Source organism: Dipteris shenzhenensis, chromosome 22 (assembly GCF_047967505.1).
Source record: "Dipteris shenzhenensis isolate YYH24624 ecotype China chromosome 22, Dip_SZ_1.0, whole genome shotgun sequence".
NCBI lineage: Eukaryota > Viridiplantae > Streptophyta > Polypodiopsida > Gleicheniales > Dipteridaceae > Dipteris > Dipteris shenzhenensis.
Window position 1 is genome coordinate 51,867,377 of NC_141617.1, and position 19,216 is coordinate 51,886,592.

General features: G+C 43.3%; 1 protein-coding gene across 3 annotated transcripts in view; it reads right to left on the reverse strand.

The window, feature by feature from the left end:
• Nucleotides 1–18,988, reverse strand: part of LOC147888265 (nucleoporin (DUF3414)) — a 268,450-nt gene extending 249,462 nt beyond the window's left edge. For all 3 annotated transcript variants that reach the window (XM_087393147.1, XM_087393148.1, XM_087393146.1), the window contains exons 1-2: nt 18,767–18,988; nt 433–606 (exon numbers count right to left, since the gene is read on the reverse strand). In XM_087393147.1, the coding sequence (XP_087249273.1) occupies nt 433–606; nt 18,767–18,907 (315 nt within the window). In that variant the 5' untranslated portion in view covers nt 18,908–18,988. The remainder of the gene's footprint in view (nt 1–432; nt 607–18,766) is intronic.
• Between the last annotated feature and the right edge of the window lie 228 nt (nt 18,989–19,216).

Consider the following 19,216-nt stretch of genomic DNA (forward strand, 5'->3'; position numbering starts at 1 on the left):
ACTTTGAGGTACCTATTACTGAGCCCAAACTTCTCAACATATAACAAGCCAAACATTTCTTCAACAAGACAAGAGAAAACTGAAGCTGCGTGTAAAATGGTATCCTCGAATTCAAAAACAGCATCCTTACAAAATTTATGTAGTTCATGCCAGATGAATTCCTTGCAAACTACATTTCAATGCAGACATACAATCCTCCTTTTGGTTACAGGCCATGCAGAGTTGTCCATTTCTCACATAAGAACATATGCGGCTACCTGGGATAGGACATCCTCGCTTTCTTCAGGATATGGATCCCAGTCGAGACATTGATACTGCCACTTTCATGCTTCCTCCAAACACAGCTTCCAAATACATATTCCCTCTTTTCATATAAGGCATATTTTCACAAAAAATTTAGCAGAAAAAAAAAGAGGGGAAGCTAGGACTCACCAATAATTCACTTAATTGCAAGGCAATGTTCTTCATCTCAGCATTAATCTCTAATGTGTGGCCACCCAAAACCACTCTAGGTACATCTAAAGCAGACCTTGACTTCACACTCGGTGGCTTAAACCGTAAAAGCATGTCTAAGAGCCAAGAATGGTTGGCCTGCAATTTTTGCTCCTGCAGCAATGCCCAAAAGTACAAAAACAAGAAAAAGGAGAAACGACACTTAGCGTCAACACACAAATTTGCACAGTTAATCTGTTGTAAACCAAGTGCATCTAAATAGTAAAGACGATAGTTTGCTTGCAGAGAATACAAATCATACAACTGACCTTGTATTTCTATGTTTATACCTCTTCGCAGAGAGCCAACAATTTTTCAAAACATTGTACACACAAGAAGATGGGTACTTGAAAGCACTCATACAAAATCAAACACAAAAATGGAATGATTTATTCATTCAACCCATATTCAAAGAAAAACAGCATTGTAGCTCTTAGGTATAGAGGACATCAAACAGCACTCGCATTGCCATAAGTCTTGCCAAGATTCACTAAGCCTATTTACTTTACTACCCTATAGTTGGTAAGAGGCTCGTGCCATAAGTCTTGCCAAGATTCACCAAGCCTATTTACTTTACTATCCTATGGTGGTAAGAGGCTTGTGCCATAAGAGGTGCATAAGGTACAAGACTTAAGACTCTTAAATTTTAGAACAAAAAGAGGCGTTACTTATGTCTTATTTTTTATTTTTCCAAGGGCGGGAGGGAGTAGAATTAAAAACTATCGCAGATCCACAAGACATGTATGTGTACACATAGGAAACATAACCATCATTGTTTGGCCTGCATTATGGAAACTTAAATTGCCTTGAGCCATGAGAACTTAGGCAAATAAGTTAAACAATCAGAACCTGTTAGAAGGCTGAACAAATTTCCATGAAAGCAGAAGTAACTGGACAGCCGGTTACCCGCGGGCCTCTTGCAGCCATTACCTATTCCAGAAGGCAAATGGACTCACAGAGCACCTTCTTGCAGGATGTCAGGCCATCTTTTGGCTCTCAGCTTTCTACATCTATACAGGCTGATCCGTCTCTTGTGGGCCGACCCATTGGTGTGCATCCGGCTAGTGCTCCTTTCACCGCACCAGCGAGTATGCCAGGAGCTGGCTTGGGTTTATATGGCAGCCTACACCTCTGAGAGAGAGGTCAATCCTCTTCTCAGCTCTTTGGTATGCCATCATTTCGGAGAGATGCATTTGGCAGAGAGACCCAGCCCGGGGTTCATGCACCTATCGCTCCACCAACGAGCACATATAGCCAGACGCAGCCAGTGCATCAAATGGCAATAGCTTCTACGCAGCACGGGGTTGGTGGTGGGCAGCAAGCCACTTTTGATGAAATGTTGGTAGATTCTTTGTGTTCATATAAGGCCCTTCTTGAGGCCATCAAACTTGAGATGCCCTTCTCCGATTCTGTGAACCTCAAGCGTGATGATGCCCGCACTTCTGGAGGTTACACACACAAGAATTATGCAGCCAACAATATCAAGGACAAACTCACACTGCATAAGCTTAAAGGGGACACTCACTTTTTTTTTTTTTGGAAATCTTTGATTGATTATATTATATGAGTAGCAACCTCAAAAAAAGGTGCTACAATTACATCAACTGAAAATTTCAGTATATGCCAAAAAGACCTCATGAGCTATGCAACAGGTCTGCAAGCAATCAAAGAAAGATTGCTGCAGAGAACGCCTAAAAAAGCCAAACAGAGAGAAAGTAGGATCACCAAAGACTTTACAATTCCTATATGTCCATCAAGCCCATAGTGCCCAGTAGGGAACCCAAACGAAGAAAAGATGAAACTCCGGTCTGGATGGATGAAACCCAAATAGCCAGAAGAACTTCCCAAACAGAACAGAAGGGAATCTCGCTCGCAGGTGCTGTCGAAGCAGATCAAAAAACTCACGAGAGCACGGACAATGCCAAAACAAGTGAGACACAGTCTCCGAAGAAGCAGAACATCTATGGCAAAGTGCAGGAGCAATGTGTCGATGAGCTAATAGCTGTCCAGATGGAAACACTCCCAAAAGAACTCGCCAAAAGAAAACCTGTTGTCGAAGCGGTACTTTATAGGCCCAAAGTTGCTGTAATCTTTTCCTCCATCACTTGGCTGGGCGATGCATTCGCCAAACAGAATCACCTCTCTCTGAAACCCAAGGTTGAGGCAAAAGGATTTTATACAATGCACGTACAATAATCTGAGATAGCCTCAAAGGACGAGAAGAGAACCCTGGAGAAGTCAAAGTCCAATCCTCCAGTCGGTCCTAGAGTTTCAAAGGAGGAATCGGAACAAAGGGCGAAAGCATAGAAGTAATTTGTCACCACAAAGGACGATAATGAGAGCCCAAACCATATGTAGTGGCTGCTAGAGAAAAGGGGAGCACAGTATCAGCATCATCTACAACATCAGCAACCGAGGTGATGCCTCTAAACGAGACAAAGTAGGAACGTCGAGGGTCATGTAAAGCCAAGGGAGGCTGAAAGACTTTCGACCAGTGAATGCTTTCAACTCTCAAAGAATTCCCAAGCAAAGATTGCCGTCCATTCCATTCCAGATGAGAAAGAACATGCTTGTCAAGAAGCAAGCGGGAGACAAAAGGGCATCCAAGCAAAGTGCAATCAGTGCAACCAAAAAAGAAATCCTAGTGATCGAGTTGCCAATGACCAAACGCTGAAATACTGATATGAGTGACCAGAGTCCTAATCATAAGAGCCCAAGGCTGATCACCTTGCAAAAATTGCAACAACATTTTCCCCCTGTGGGCAAGAATATGCACATGAATATCCGTGATGTTGAATCCACCATGCATCTTGGGAGAACAAATGTGATGCATCGAAAGCAGCCTGAGACTTTTTCTGCCATGTTTGGATCGCCAGAAGAGTTCCATAAAGACAAACATGTAAGATATAAGATCTGCCTAAGTGAACATGATCAATGGCAAGTAAAATTGAATATATGCCACAAGGATGGACTGCACTATTCAAAGACGAACGTGCAAAGGCCAGGTAGCCAGTTTCCAATACTCAAGCTTTTTCCGAAGCTTAGCCAAAACCCAATCAGTTTGTTGTCGGCGAGTGAGTTCCCACCCCAAAGGGTAACCAAGATGACGAACAAACTGAGTGGGTGGAATGATATCCCCGGCCATCATAGACTATGCCAGTCTTTGGAATGCAAAGGGAGCAGCTTAGACTTCTGAAAATTAACATGAAGACCAGCTACCAAACCATAAATAGAGAGGGCCTGCATCAAGGCACCAAGATCATGGGGCATATTCTTCGGGGTAAAGAAAGAATCATCGGCATAAGCTTGAGCAACCATGCTGCGATTAGCATCCAATTCCAAGCCATGAAGTGATTCTGTAGCCACAAGATGATCAATATATTGCAGCATAGGATGAGTAGCAATGGCATACAGTAAAGCACTGAGAGGGCATCCCTCGCAGACCGAACAACGAAGAGTCCACTCATCAGAGATATCCCCAGAGATAATGCAAGCCGCATTGCTATCTCTGTAAAGCCAGTAAATAACCTGCTGCATTTTTTGTCCAAACCCCAAAGCTCGCATAGTTTGCGAGATGAAATCCCATTCAACTGTGTCAAAGGCTTTTGCAATATCTACCTGCAAGAGTAGAACATCCTAACACAAGCATCGGCAATGTTATCTGTGATATGGCGATGTGGAACAAAGCCATATTGGGAGGGATGCAACCCATCATGCAAATAACCTTTAATCCGATCAACCACTATTTTGGCAATGATCTTGTAAATGACTGGCATGAGCGTGATTGGCCTCCAATCACCCAATGAATCACATAGCAGCTTTCTTGGAATCAGCTTGAGAAGACCCTTTTTCCATGACAAAGGCATCTGCTGATTTTGTCATGCTGTATTTACCATTTGCAGCAAGGTGTTTAAGAAGATCCCAGAATGCAAGAAAAAATTCAACAGTGAGACCATCCCATCCTGGAGATTTCCATCTGCCACAGGATCTCAGTGCATCAAACAATTCCCTTTCAGTGAAGGGATGTTCAAGTTCCAAAGCCTGAGCATCAGACAGAATTGGATGAATATGCTGCAAGAGAAGCTAACGTGCAGACACGACCCGAGGAGAAAGAGTATCTAGATGCCCAAAATGAGTGGAGAAGTGCTGCACACATAAATCAGCAAGCTCTGAACGAGATGTTGACCAAGAACCATCAGGCATCCGCATCCGACAGTTATTGGCAGCCTGTCTTTTGTAGTGTAAACTCTTAAAAAATTGCTTGGAAGAGCAGCCTTTATCCAAAAATGCCCGTTGTCTGGATCGAGTTTCCCATTTAGCAAGCTTTCTGCGATCATTAGATTGAAGAGAGAATTGAGCCTGACATAAGAGCATGCTTTCCTCTGAAGACAAAGGGCGAAGATGAGCAAGCTCAGTCAAACTCTGACATGTAAATTTGGCATGTGCTACAGTCTCCCTTGTGGCTTGCATATAGGATTTGCCATAATCTCGAATAACTGTTGCATCCGAGCAACAAAAGCCTGCCAGGCATAATCCAAACCAATGCGTATCTGACGAGAGAGAGGCTGAAAAGCATCAGAGACCAAGGCTTTAAAGTCAGCATGCTCCAGATAACTATTATTAATCAGCAAAAGCCTTCGGCAAGGCAATCTGTCAGTGGGAAATTCATGTAAGGAAAGCCTCAACCAAAGAGGAGCATGATCCGAATGTGTGAAGGCATGATCAACCCAAATTTGACAAATAAAGGCATCACAATGATGTGGATCACCATCTGTCCAAGCATGCCCGATAAGAAGATTGAGCATTATGCTGAAAGGTATAACCCGGAAGCATGGGCTGTAATTCCTTCCAAAGATCAACCAGGCGCAACTGAAGCAAAAAATCAGACCATGTCTATGTTTCAGAAGCCAACATATGAGTGTGGCCTGAGGTGTTGTCACCCGATTGAGGGGCATTATTGAAGTCACCACAAATGGAGGCATGTTGTCGCCATGGATAAGTATGCATGGCAGCCCAGATCAAAGCTCTATCACGAGAAGACTGGGGGGCATAAACCGATGCAAATTCAAAAATTTCCCCTTGAACAAGGCATTGAACAATAATCCATCTACCATGGCGATCATTGAGAGCCACAACAGGTTAAAGGTCGTGCTTTACCAAAAAAACCACACCAAAAAAGGAGTGCTCTCCAGCATAGAAGATATCATAACTAGCAAAATGGCCTATTTGACCAGCATACATATGCTGATTATGCTCTTGCAAAGCAATTATATCAGGCTGCAATTGCCTGATATACATCCACCAATTTCCATTTGCGACCATCACACATTCCCTGTACATTGAGAGAAACACACTTCAGATGATCAAGCATATTTACAGTTATGGGACGGGTATATACAGCAACTAACCGGCTGTCTACGTCTGCATTTCCACCTCAATGTCCGGGCCTCTGCCCTAGGATGAAGCATCAGCCTGAGGAAAGGACAAAAGTGCAAAAACTTCTTCTTTAGGAAACAAGGTCCGATTTGCAATCACATCAGCCCAGGTCAAGCCAACACCAAAGTTTTCACCAGGTGTTTTCCCATGAGAGGATGCACCACTCCAAGTCCGAGAAGGCAAAGGTTGCCTGGGGGAGATCACTTTGCGAGGAGTTTGCCATCCATCAGTCAAAAATTTTTCCCCCTTCCCCTGAGGTGGAGAGGACAAAGGCACAGGAAAAGAAGCATTACCATGTGAGACAGCCGGGGCTTTGCCTTTGTCTTGAACAGAGAAAAACTGTTTGGCCCCTTTATTTTTTACCACAGAAGAGGCATTTGCATTCTTATTTAAAGGCTGAACCATTTCAGCTTGCACTGGCATCCGTGGAGCTCGAGAAGGGCATTGTGAAGCCATGTGCCCAAATTGCTTGCATTCAAAGCAAGCACCTGCAAACATCCCCCACTTGAGCTTGTAAAAGGCACTCCCCATGGAAACATTATTCACAGTAACCGAGTATGAAGCTGGAGTGGGATGATCTGTATCCCACAAAATCCAGAAGCGATTCGAATTTCCATTGGGTCGCGGTGGACATACCACCTTACCGAGGGAAGCTGCAATTTTAGGTAGAAGAGAAGACAAGCATTGAGGAAAATCCACTTCTTCTACCCAAACAGGGCAACGATGCCGAATCAATGCCTGATAATCCCGGGTGGGAGACCAGGGCAGAACATGGACCATCTGTTGGCCATAGAAAAGAGGAGAGTGCTCCAGCAAAACCTAACGGTGCTCCTCATCAGCCATGATGATCTCAAAAAAGCCCCTCGCTGCATAATGAACTTTTTTTGACATAAGAACCGCCCAAGGTTCGAGTCAACCAATTCCCAACATCTGCAGCAGCAGGCATCCGTCCTGGGAAGAAAATTATAATGGCATGCTTTGCATAATCCTTAACTGGATCAAATATATCATCCACTTCCACCATAATGCCAGTGAGAGGATGGTGGTTGCTGGCGACTGAGGGGTGTTGGTGCAGAGGCTGATGCTAGTGTAGGTGGCACGATAGCTGGTCAGCACAGTCATGAAGGGAATCATCTGAATCCATCACCTATTTTTGTTTCTTGTTGGAAACCGACTTGTCTTTGTGAAAGGTTTTCTCATCGAAATAATCCACCATTCGAGTTAAGAAAAAAACTTGGAAGCAACAACGCTTTACAAGGAGGAAAGCACAGCAGGTACAAAACTGTACGGTTTTTCCCTGGCTGTACGGACAAAATCATACGGATTTTTGGCAGTACGATTTTATTTTATTTTTTTCTGACAGGCAAACTGTACAGACTTCCCCGGACTGTACGAACAAAACTGTACAGAATTCTCTGGCTGTATGGACAAAATCGTACGGATTTTTGACATTTTAAAAAAATCCTGACATGCAAACTGTACAGACTTCCCTAACAGTACATACAAAACTGTATGGACTGTACAGATTTTTTGACTGTACGGACAAAATCGTACGGATTTTCGACCATACGAAAAAAACTTTTTTTTTTTGGAAATTTCTGACAGAGCGTACGGACAGAAAACGGACGTCAAAAGGAACCTCGAGGGTGTCAAACTGAGGGAGAAACAAGCAGCTGTAGCGTGGGAGCACGAGGGCTAGCACGGAATCTCACTCTCTCTCTACACACACATACACACCCCAGACTAAAGGGGACACTCACACTCCCAATGAGTTGGAGGAGTGGCTCACGAAGCTGGAAGACTATTTCCGCTTCTACCCCCAGTCTGAGGAGGAGCGCATCATTTTCGCAGGTATGCATATGCAGGACTATGCCCACACATGGTGGCGATACATGAGGAATTCGCCTCAGAGACCCACCACTTGGAGGGGTTTCAAAGAATTGATGGTCACTATACATTTGTATCTCCACTTGTATTGGATCGAGGGCTAGCACGGAATCTCACTCTCTCTCTACACACACATACACACCCCAGACTAAAGGGGACACTCACACTCCCAATGAGTTGGAGGAGTGGCTCATGAAGCTGGAAGACTATTTCCGCTTCTACCCCCAGTCTGAGGAGGAGCGCATCATTTTCGCAGGTATGCATATGTAGGACTATGCCCACACATGGTGGCGATACATGAAGGATTCGCCTCAGAGACCCTCCACTTGGAGGGGTTTCAAAGAATTGATGGTCACTATACATTTGTATCTCCACTTGTATTGGATCAATACTCTACTGAATTTTATGCCTTGTCACAGACCGGTACGGTCCAAGAGTACTTGCAGCGCTTTTGGAGGCTTTCCCTGTTTGTGCAGGACGTATCTGAAAAGGGCAAGCTGCTGCGTTTCATCCATGGGTCAAGTCCTTCTCTCGCTACAGATGTGAAGGCACATAACCCTCAAACAATTGAGAGGGCAGCTCAGCTTGCAGAAGTACTCGAGCCTAAATATGCTAGCAAGCACAAAAATGCCATGGGCAGTTCGCATGCTACGGGGTATGACGCTGAGTCGAAGCCTAAGTTTGCTGAGTGGACTGACAAGAAATCTGCAGCAGCACCATTTCCTCGCTGTCCTACTGTCTCGCGTAGTAGGATGCCGTATGCTAGGCCTTACAAGTATCCTGATGCCAAGACTAGAGGCAAGCCTACTGTTGGAAATGAGCAGCCTATCCTGATGCCAAGACTGGAGGCAAGCCTACTATTGGAAATGAGCAGGCTGAGATAAAACAGCATACACGGACAACAATGGACAGCAAAAGGAAGGCCAACTTATGCTTTAAATGTGGCGAGAAATGGACTCCTGAGCACAGGAATGTGTGCAAGATGCGCAACAATGGTACTACCAAGCTCAGCATGATCATTGACCTCTCAGATGACGAGGAATTGTTTAATGCCCAAGGTTCTTTGGATACGTCTCAGGATGAGATGGCAAAAACACATGATGCAGATGAGGCTCTTGACACTGGAGCCACAAAGGGCACTGACTTTTCTTTTGATCCTGGTGGTGCTACTACACATGACACTCATGCTTCGCATTTGTATGAGATTCTACCCACTGGTGGCATGAGAGGTCCTGTGATGCAGGCGGTAATGCTCCTGTGAACGAGAAGGAGGTTTATTGGGATACCCATCCAACACTTTATACTATTTCCATGCATGCCCTGATGGGTGCCAAAAGTGCTAATACTATCAGATTAATAGGGATGATTAATGGCAAGATTGTGCATGTGTTGGTGGACAGCGGTAGCACCCACACTTTTGTTAACAGCAAGACCTTATAGAGGGTGGGACTGATTGCTACTAAGATAGACCATGGGGCTGAGAGTAGAAGTGGCCAATGGACAGCATATGATCAGTAGATCTTGTTGTGAAGATGCAAGGATTAAGTTCTCTGATGACTATACATTTGCAGGTGATCTCTTGGTACTTGACATGGACCCAATAGATGTTGTCCTGGGCTGTGATTGGTTGCAATCACTGGGCAAAATTAGCATGGATTTCAATGCCTTAACACTCAGCTTTGTCCACAGGGATGGATCAGTTACATTGCATGGTATTGTAGCTCCTAAATTGTAGGTAATTTCAGCAAGGCAATTGGCCAAAGAGCTCAAGATGGGCAGTGCCATATATGCATTAAATGTGTCAGTAACTAAGGAGGGTGGCACCCCCCGTGTTGATGATTGTGATATGCAGAGATTGCTCTCAGAGTTTGCAGATGTGTTTGCTGATTTGCCATCACAGTTGCCTCCAAGAAGAGTACATATGTAGATCATGCCATAGTCCTAGAGCCTGGCAGTAAGCCAATCAATAAGGCCCCATACCGACTTCTAAGGTAGAACAGGAGGAAATGGCAACTCAAGTGAGGGACTTACTTCAAAAGAGTTTCATCACTCATAGCACTTCTCCTTTTGCATCCCCTGTGCTCCTAGTGAAGGAGGACGGTTCTTACCGTATGTGCATTGACTACAGAGACTTGAATAAGGTCACAGTCAAGAACAAGTTTCCAATCCTCAGGATAGATGACCTGTTGGATGAACTCAAGGGTGCTCAATTTTTCACTAAGATTGATTTGAGGTCCGGCTATCATCAGATTAGAATGAAAGTTGGGGATGAGCACAAGACAGCCTTTCGCACAGAGAGGGGACTGCATGAGTTCAAGGTGATGCCTTTTGAATTGACCAATGTGTTGGGGTAAGTATGATCAAGGGCTTGCTCTATGGTGCATGTGTGCATCTAGGGGAGTCATATGTGTGTTTGTGTGTGTTGTAAAGACACATCAAGTGCTATGATGTGTCTAGTGTGTGACCTAAGTGATGATGTAAGACAAAGGCAATCCCACTGATGTAGGGATTGATTCCCACTGATGTAGGAGCTGATTGCCACTATGTAGGGAAGGTATTACCTTCTCCCCCTTTCTATAAGACACAGTCCTCTCTCTCACAATCATAATAGAGATCTACCATCTTTCTTTCATTGTGCTCTCACACCTCTTGCAAGATGCATCTATTCTATCCTACGGGATCCTACAAATGGTATCAAAGCTTTAGGTTCTAGATCTAGCCTAGCCTAGCATTAGATGCTATCTCTAGCATAAACTACTAGTTTCTCATCTTCTCCATTTTCCTTCTTCTTCCCCAAATCTTTGAGAGCTCTGTTCTCTGCCTACAAACGACCATTGCCCAAACCCTTTGAGCTGCAAACTCCTCACGTATGGGCGAACTTCCAGCTGCAAGCAATCAGAGAAATTTCGACTGTACGCGCAATGCCAACACTCACACTCTCTGACGAAATTTTGTGCAATGCCGCCTCTGTACTTACCTATTGAGCCCGTGCTGGACGACACTGAGGGCAAGCTGCTGCTGAAATCTGAGCTCATTTGGACAAGAGATGGAGGAGAAAACAACGAAAAACCAGTCTGTCTTCTGAAGCCTGGCTATGGCGACCTGGCGCAACATTGCGCCCCTCCTTGCTGGTAGCTCTTCTCTGGTATAAGGCCTTTCTTCCTGCATAAAAATCCCCTTGAATAGAGCTATGAGTTGTGAGAATTGCACCCTCCAAGTTCTGGTCTCTGTTTTGGACAGTTTTGACAAGGTTGTGAGTTTGATGCTACATTAGATGCTACTTTAGCATTTCTGATGTTTTAAAGTGTTGAATAGCTTCAGTACAACTATGGCTACAGCTTTGCTTTAAGTTGCTACACCTAGATTTGCTTGGAATACTTTCATTTAGCCACCTCTATGAAGCATGCAAGTGGAAGCATCAGTTCCATTATGTTTTGTAGTATGGAATTTGGTTACAAGTCTTTGCTACTCTAAATGCTTGTATTTTGAAGCTCTTCAACTCTTTCTAGCCTTGTAAGAGAGTAGACACTGCCCATTTTGGGTTAGACCCTCTCATGGCTACCATCTTGAATATGGATAAGTTCAATGGTAAAGGCTTTCACACATGGCAGATGAAGATTAAGTTTGCATTGATGAGGGAAACCTCTGGGGGCTTGTCAAACCTGCTTCAACTTCTTCTTCAACAACCTCTAATGCTGGAGAATCCTCAGCTCTGACACGCCCGGCAAGAGATCCTGCTAGAGAGGAGAAAGCCTATGGCATCATTGCTCTTGGCTTAATAGATGACTATATCCATCATATCTCTGATTTAGAATCTCCTTCTGAAGCTTGGCAGAAGCTTGACATTATTTTTGGTGCTAGCTCTCACATCTCGAAATTGTCACTAAAAATTGCTTTCTTTGAATTGAAGATGGCTAGTGGCACTCCCTTGGCTGCCCATGTCAATTACATGCGGAGTCTCATGACTCAACTTGCTTCTATCAACTCTCCAATCACTACAAATGATGCAATGGCAGTATTGCTCAAAAGTATGCATGAAGATTATGATCATGTTGTTACCACTCTGAAAAATCTTCCTAATCCTACTCTTGAAGGTCTTATTACTGCTCTTCAAGAAGAAGAAAGACACATGGAACTCCGGAGAGGCAATGACACAGCCTACCAAAGAGGCAATGACACAACCTATGCCATAAAAATTCAAAAGGGCAAGTTTTTACCTTGCAAACATTGTGGGAAGACTAATCACCTCTCAAAAGATTACTTCAAGATCAATCCATGCAAACATTGTGGCAAAAACAATCACCATAAAAAGTATTGTAAAGCCAAAAAGGAAGAAACTACAAAGTCAGAAACTGCCAATCTACTTTCATTTGATGAGTCTCCACATGATGAAGACTATGCTTTTTAGGCACTTTGTCTTTTTTGTTTATCATCACTTGGTCAAATTTTGAGGTTCTCTGCCTGGAGTAGTACTCCAAAAAGAATATGTTATGTAAATCACCTCTAGTCACCATATGATGTAGGCCATGTGATATGTGTTTTGACTATCCCATTTCTGTGAACCTCACACGCTTAGGAACCCTTGCTAGCATGAGATCCTAGCCATAGATTAATCCTTGACCACCATGAGATGGCATAAGAAACTATGAGACTAGATGTATCCTTGACACTGCAACAGGCAACCCCTTGAGGGGGGGTTTGTTGGGGTAAGTATGATCAAGGGCTTGCTCTATGGTGCATGTGTGCATCTAGGGGAGTCACATGTGTGTTTGTGTGTGTTGTAAAGGCACATCAAGTGCTATGATGTGTCTAGTGTGTGACCTAAGTGATGATGTAAGACAAAGGCAATCCCACTGATGTAGGGATTGATTCCCACTGATGTAGGGGCTGATTGCCACTATGTAGGAAGGTATTACCTTCTCCCCCTTTCTATAAGAGAGAGTCCTCTCTCTCACAATCATAATAGAGATCTACCATCTTTCTTTCATTGTCATCTATTCTATCCTACAGGATCCTACACAATGCACCAGCTACCTTCCAGGCACTCATGAACAAGATTTTGCGACTCCTTTTCAAATATGTGCTAGTATTTTTTGATGACATCCTCATTTACAGCAAGGATAAGCAGGAGCACATTAGACATGTCAAGCAAGTGCTGGAAATTTTGAGGTTGCATCAGCTTTATGCTAAAGCCAGCAAATGCACTTTTATGGCAGAAGAGGTTGAGTATCTTGGCCACATTGTGAGCAAGGATGGCATTCGAGTGAATCCTACAAAGGTGAAATGCATTGAGGATTGGCCGCAGCCACGCAACGCTACTCAGTTGAGGGGATTTCAAGGTCTTGCTTCCTTCTACAGGCACTTTATTCGCAAGTTTGCCAAGAGGGCAGCCCCTCTGATAGACCTTTTGAAGAAGGATGCTTTTATGTGGTCTACAAATGCACAGCGCAGCTTTGAAGACCTTAAATTTGCCCTCACTCATGCTCTTGTGTTGGTATGCCCTGATTTTTCACGTACTTTCATTGTGGAGGCAAATGCCAATGGCAAAGGATTAGGGGCTGTGCTAAGGCAGGAACACAGGGTAATTGCTTTTGAGAGCAAGAAATTGGATGCCAAGGAACTGGATTATCATGTGTATGATCAAGAGATGTTGGGTATCCTCCATGCTTTCGAAAAATGGCACCACTACCTGTACGGTAGCAAAATCAAGGTTAAGACAGATCATAGGACACTCACGTATTTCCTTACGCAGCCCAACTTGTCAATGAAACAGAAGAGGTGGCTGCAGTCTTATGATTTCGACATTGAGTACAGGAAAGGGAAAGAAAACGTGGCTGCAAATGCCTTATCCCGTAAATGGGCTTGCAGTTTGTCTGCCATTTCTACCATCTACCAGGAGTGGATTCATGGTATTCAAGAAGAAGACATGCAGGATTCTGAGGCAGCTCCCATATGTTACAGAGGCCATTGAGCCAGGGGCATACTGAATTTAAGCTGCATAATGGGCTGTTGTGGTGCAAGGACAGAATTTATTTGGTGCCAGATTCAAAGTATCGACTGCTGGTCTTACAAGAAATGCACTCATCTCCCATGGCAGGACATGCGGGTATTACTAAGACATATGAAAAGGTCAAACAAAGCTTTATCTGGGATGGGTTGTGGCGGGATGTAGTTAAATTTGTCAGTGAATGTTTGCCCTGCCAGCAGAATAAAGTGGACAGCCCGTTACCCACGGGTCTCTTGCAGCCATTACCTATTCCAAGAGGCAAATGGACTCACATTGCTATGGATTTCATCACAAGGTTGCCTTCCACAGAGCGGGGATGGGATAGCATTTTTGTGGTGGTTGACAGAATGACAAAGCAAGCCCATTTCATACCCACTAAGAACCGTTAATCAGCATGACAGGTTGCTTGGCAGTTCATCAAGCATGTTTTTAAGCATCATGGCTTCCCTCGGGAGATTGTCGGCGACAGAGATGCAAAATTTATGAGTCACTTTTGGCAGGAGTTATTTACAGCAGTGGGTACTTCTCTTACACCTAGCACTGCTTACCACCCTGAGACGGATGGACAGTCAGAAAGGGTAAACAAATGGCTGGAGGAGTATTTGAGGCATTTCTGTCATGACACACAGAAGTCTTGGGATAAGTGGTTGGCACTTGCTGAATTTTGTTACAACAGTACCAAGCACATCTCTATTGGCATGAGCCCGTTCGAGGCTATGTATGGATGCATAGTGGGTATGCCATCTTTAGTTGCAGACATGGCTGTGAAAAATCAGCAAGCAAGAAATGACTTGGAGAGTATGGATGCCCTTCTGCAATTGGCTAAAAAGAATATGTAGGATGCCCAAGCCAAGCAGAAGAAGTATGCGGATGAACACGAGGTATCTGTCCTTTGAAGAAGGGGATTATGTGCACTTAACGCCTCCATAAGAACTGTTATGCCTGGCTGAAAGGTAACACCAACACGAAGCTTGCTCACAGGTATTACGGTCCCTACAGGATCATCCGCAAAGTTGGCGATGTGGCGTATGAGTTGGAGCTACCTAGGACCTCCAGGATTCATAATGTTTTCCATGTGTCCTTGCTGAAGCCACATGTCGGGCTGCATGTCCAAGTCCTTCCTGAGCTACCACCTATGGATGAGGAGGGCCACATACTCTATGTTCCGGAGCACATCATGGGTTTCACGGATCACGTATTCCGAAACAAAGTCTACACCGAGTATCTTATCAAGTGGCAGGGACTTCCTGAGGATGAGAACTCATGGCAACCAGACAGCATTGTCCAAGACAACCCCTATCTCCTACTGGGCTGATTATTATTTGCTGTTTGCTGCACCTATTTAACAGCCCGCATATAAAATTTTGAGGGCAAAATTCCTCGGGGAGGGATGGCTGTAATGAAGGTGGGAAATAGCAGGGAATTAGGTGGGAAATAGGTGGGAAAAAAGAAGGGAAATTGGTGGTAAGATAAGAGAAAGAAGGGGGACTATATAAGTCAGCCCCTGATGATTTGTATGGTACCTTTTTTATGTGACATCTAATCCTATCTACTCTCCCTCCTCCTTCCTGCTACCTGCTGCCTACGCTCACGCTCTCTCTCCTCCCTCTCTCTATCTCTCTATCCCCTCATCCTTCTCTCTCTTCCTCTCTCCTTCCCCTTCTCCTCTCTTCTCCTCCCTTCCTTCTGCTATTCTCTCCCCATCTCCAAATCTGCCCTTTCCCCTTCTCTACATCACTCACATAAATTGAGAACTTGAGCATTGATAAGCATGAGAGGGTGAATATGGATGAGCACCAAGCAATGAGCAATGGATAGGCCTTCCACCCCTGAGCCTAAAGGTCTAGACGTGGTCCAAGGAACCCAGTCCAACTGAAAGTCAAGCATATCCCACACCACAAGCCTCTTTACCAGCCTAAGGCCAACATGCCCTATGGTCTCTCGGAATTCCGTCTCCCAACAGACCAGCATGACTTCTATAACAGGAGTTGGATTCTAAGGAAAGCTAGAGCTAGGCTTATAAATCCAACAAATAGCTTGCATCTCCATAAAGCCTTGCTTTTCTTCAATCAACCTAATCCATGCTAGACCTTGGCTGTTTCCAACTTTCCAGCCCCTTGGTTAGACTCAACCTAAACCCTATATCTAACCAAATTCTACCCTTAACCCTAGATCTTCCAATCATAGTTTAACCTTGGTAAATCTCGTTAGGGACACAACATGCTTCCCCCCTTACAATAGGTTTAGCTGCTCATAATAGGTAAACAATCAAAATATGAGATGTAATTATTTAATATCCATTCAATCGTTCTCTGAATGCATCTCCTCAAAAACTGGATGCTTTAAGTAATATTTGTATGACTTATGGAATCTACCCACATTACCCTTTGAGTATATCAGATGTAGAAATGTAGAATCCCTCAAGTAGATCCAGAAATCAACTATTTCTCATTTATTTTTTTAACTCTCACTTTGAATAAATCAACCATATGGCAACCCTATTAAATTTTATGATCCCTCCTAAGACTATCAAGGATTACCACGGTTATCATAGTACTCAATATCATTAGGTATTGTCATAACCAACCTTGAAGATTACTTCTAACACAAACATACTTACTTTAGCACCATAAAGCTAAGCATTAGAAGCTCTCTCATCTTAATAAGCACTACCTCTTGGTCAATTTCCATAATCACTTTTGGAACATATAACCACTTATTAACTCCAATATTTAAGCATGGAGTACTCATTAACTCATTAACTCCAACATTACAACATGGTACCCAATCACTACATAATTTACAATTACCACATAACCTTTGGTAAATCCAAGTTGAGCTTATTAGACTCTCAATTATATACATTTACCACATTGATAACCCTTGAGACTATCCTCAAGCTACTCGTAATTATCCCAACTGTTTGTTTTCAAAGTCACTAGACTTAACAAATGGGACCGAATTGTAAATCTTGAGACTATCCTCAAGTAGCTCCCAACAGTCCCACTAATTGTTTTCAAAGTCACGAGACTTTAAAAATGGAATCAATGAGATATTGCGAAGGGAGCCCTCCTTGTATTAGAAAAGCACATGTAGATGATGGCTGGCGACAGTGTGGTGTTGGCTAGTTGTTATCTCAAATTTTTGGGCTTTTTGCGAGAAAAGTAAATGTATATTGTTTTTTTCTTGGGTAGCCTGCCAAAGTATGGAGGATGTCTTGTGTGGAAAGCATGCTTTGCCTTTTATAGCAAGCTTGGTTCAAAATTGGGAGTTGGGCATAAAGTAAAATGTGATGATCTTCCATCAAATGAACCTGTCAGGGAGACGCATTGTTAAATGCGCTCCATCGCCAAAACAATACTCCACTAACAAGATTAGAGTTCCTCAATTGAATTGTACAGCCTCCTTGTAGAACTGAATGAGGAGAGAACCTTAGGTAAATGTGTATCTCTACCTACTCACAATGGTAGGATACTGCTGAAACTTCAAAAAATAATTCTGTACATTAAGCCCTCAATTGTTATGTGAATCTCAGAGCCAAAGAGCCGAGAAACCTTAGGTAAATGTGTATCTCCATTTACTCACAATGATAAGATATGCTGAAGCTTCAACATGGTAGGTAAATGTGCATCTAAGCCTACTCAAATGGTAGGATAGTGCTAAAACTTCAAAATATAATTGCGTACATTAAGCCCTCAATTGTTCTATGAATCTTGGTGCCAAAGAATTTACTCAAGAACAACTGCATCCTCATCAATAACGTCAGGCTGCTCGATCTCAATAGGAAATGCCAGAGTTGATCCCCTATAATACCGACATGAAAAGCGTCATAGACCTTTCGATGTGAAGGCAAACACAAAAGACGAAAACCTTGTTAATTTTGTTCACATCCTTAAATGGACCATAATACCACAAAGCGAGCTGATGCAGTTTCCAACATATGTCTTCATCCTGCCTTCTTGAAGTTAAACAGCACACTATTCCCTCATCAAACCCCACCTCCATCTGTGCTGATAAGGAAAGTTCTTTTGGTGTTTTTTTAATTGATAGATTCAGTAAACAAGCCCATTAGAAAATACATTTTTAAAGCTACCAAAGCCGCACATCTTCATGTCAAGTATATCTCTGTCGTAGTTACGCTGAAACGAGTTTCACGGCCCAGCTTGCCCTGAAACACCGTTTCAAGAAAGGCCCCAACATGAAACGCCATTTCAGGGCTGAAACCTTGAAACGGTTGGCTCCTAATCTCAGGTTGATAACTATTGTTGCTTCGCTTGGATTACTTAAGAGTCCCAGTCATTGTAAACACAGCTTAAGAAGTAGAAATACACCATTTTCAACCCTGGTGGAGGAGGTGCTCCTCATTCACACCGCATGCCAAGTCACTGATCCGTTCCATTTATTCTTTCTAAAACCCTACCTACGTGGATGCTATGTGTTTTGAAATTCAATTATATAGTTTCAAAGTTTAACTTCAGTTTTTAATTCGAGTTATAATTGAGCTGAATCAAAAAAAATCAGTCCTCCGCAAGCACTCTTGACTCAAGGAACCTTCCAAGCATGAAAGCATGACATAAAAATGAGAGCTTTATTCAATTCTACTAACCAATTATACATTGTCCCAAATTTTCAAATAACTATACTTCAGTTCCTTTGAATTTAAGATTTGCTGCTACAATCCTACCGGACTTGCGTTACAGAAATGAATACAACCAAACATATTGAAATAGACGTAGTGAAATGATCTATCAACCAAAACCCTCATCGCTAGAGGTTTGCTACCAGAAGACTTGAATGAATGGATGAGTAATGAAGCAGATAAGAGAACTATAATCGTGCATTACGGATCGATTAAAAGTCGGGGCAACGACCATGGTTTCGAACCCGAGCTACATTTCATATTCTCTTTGGCACATAAGACAATGCAAGGTCCGCGAGATATACCAAGACATTTGTAGGCAGCTTCCCGCTGCTCGAAACAAATTTGTCCAAAGTGTCAAACAGAGATTCGTGACAATCCCACCAGAGATTTTCGTCAACAGTCGAAGAGGCGGCTTGTTCAATGGCCCGCGCAACGTCCGACATGATTGATTGATCGATCAGAAAGATGCAACGATGCCCTCAGTGAACTGAAGGGGAATGCGCGCTTTTTGGCCTTCAACTTTTCAAAACAAAACCTTCAAAAAACCAAAACAACAAAAAAGACGACAATTTTTTATTTATTCATTTTTTATTGAAAGAAAAAAAAAAGACGACATAATAAAATTAACATGCAACGGTGGGGAAGGCAGGGGCACGAACCTTGCTTGTCATAGCGAGCGCATGTGAACGAACGGTTGTTGGCTTCGTGTTGGCAAGAGGATGTCCATGCTGGACTGGTCCAACCAGTAGGAA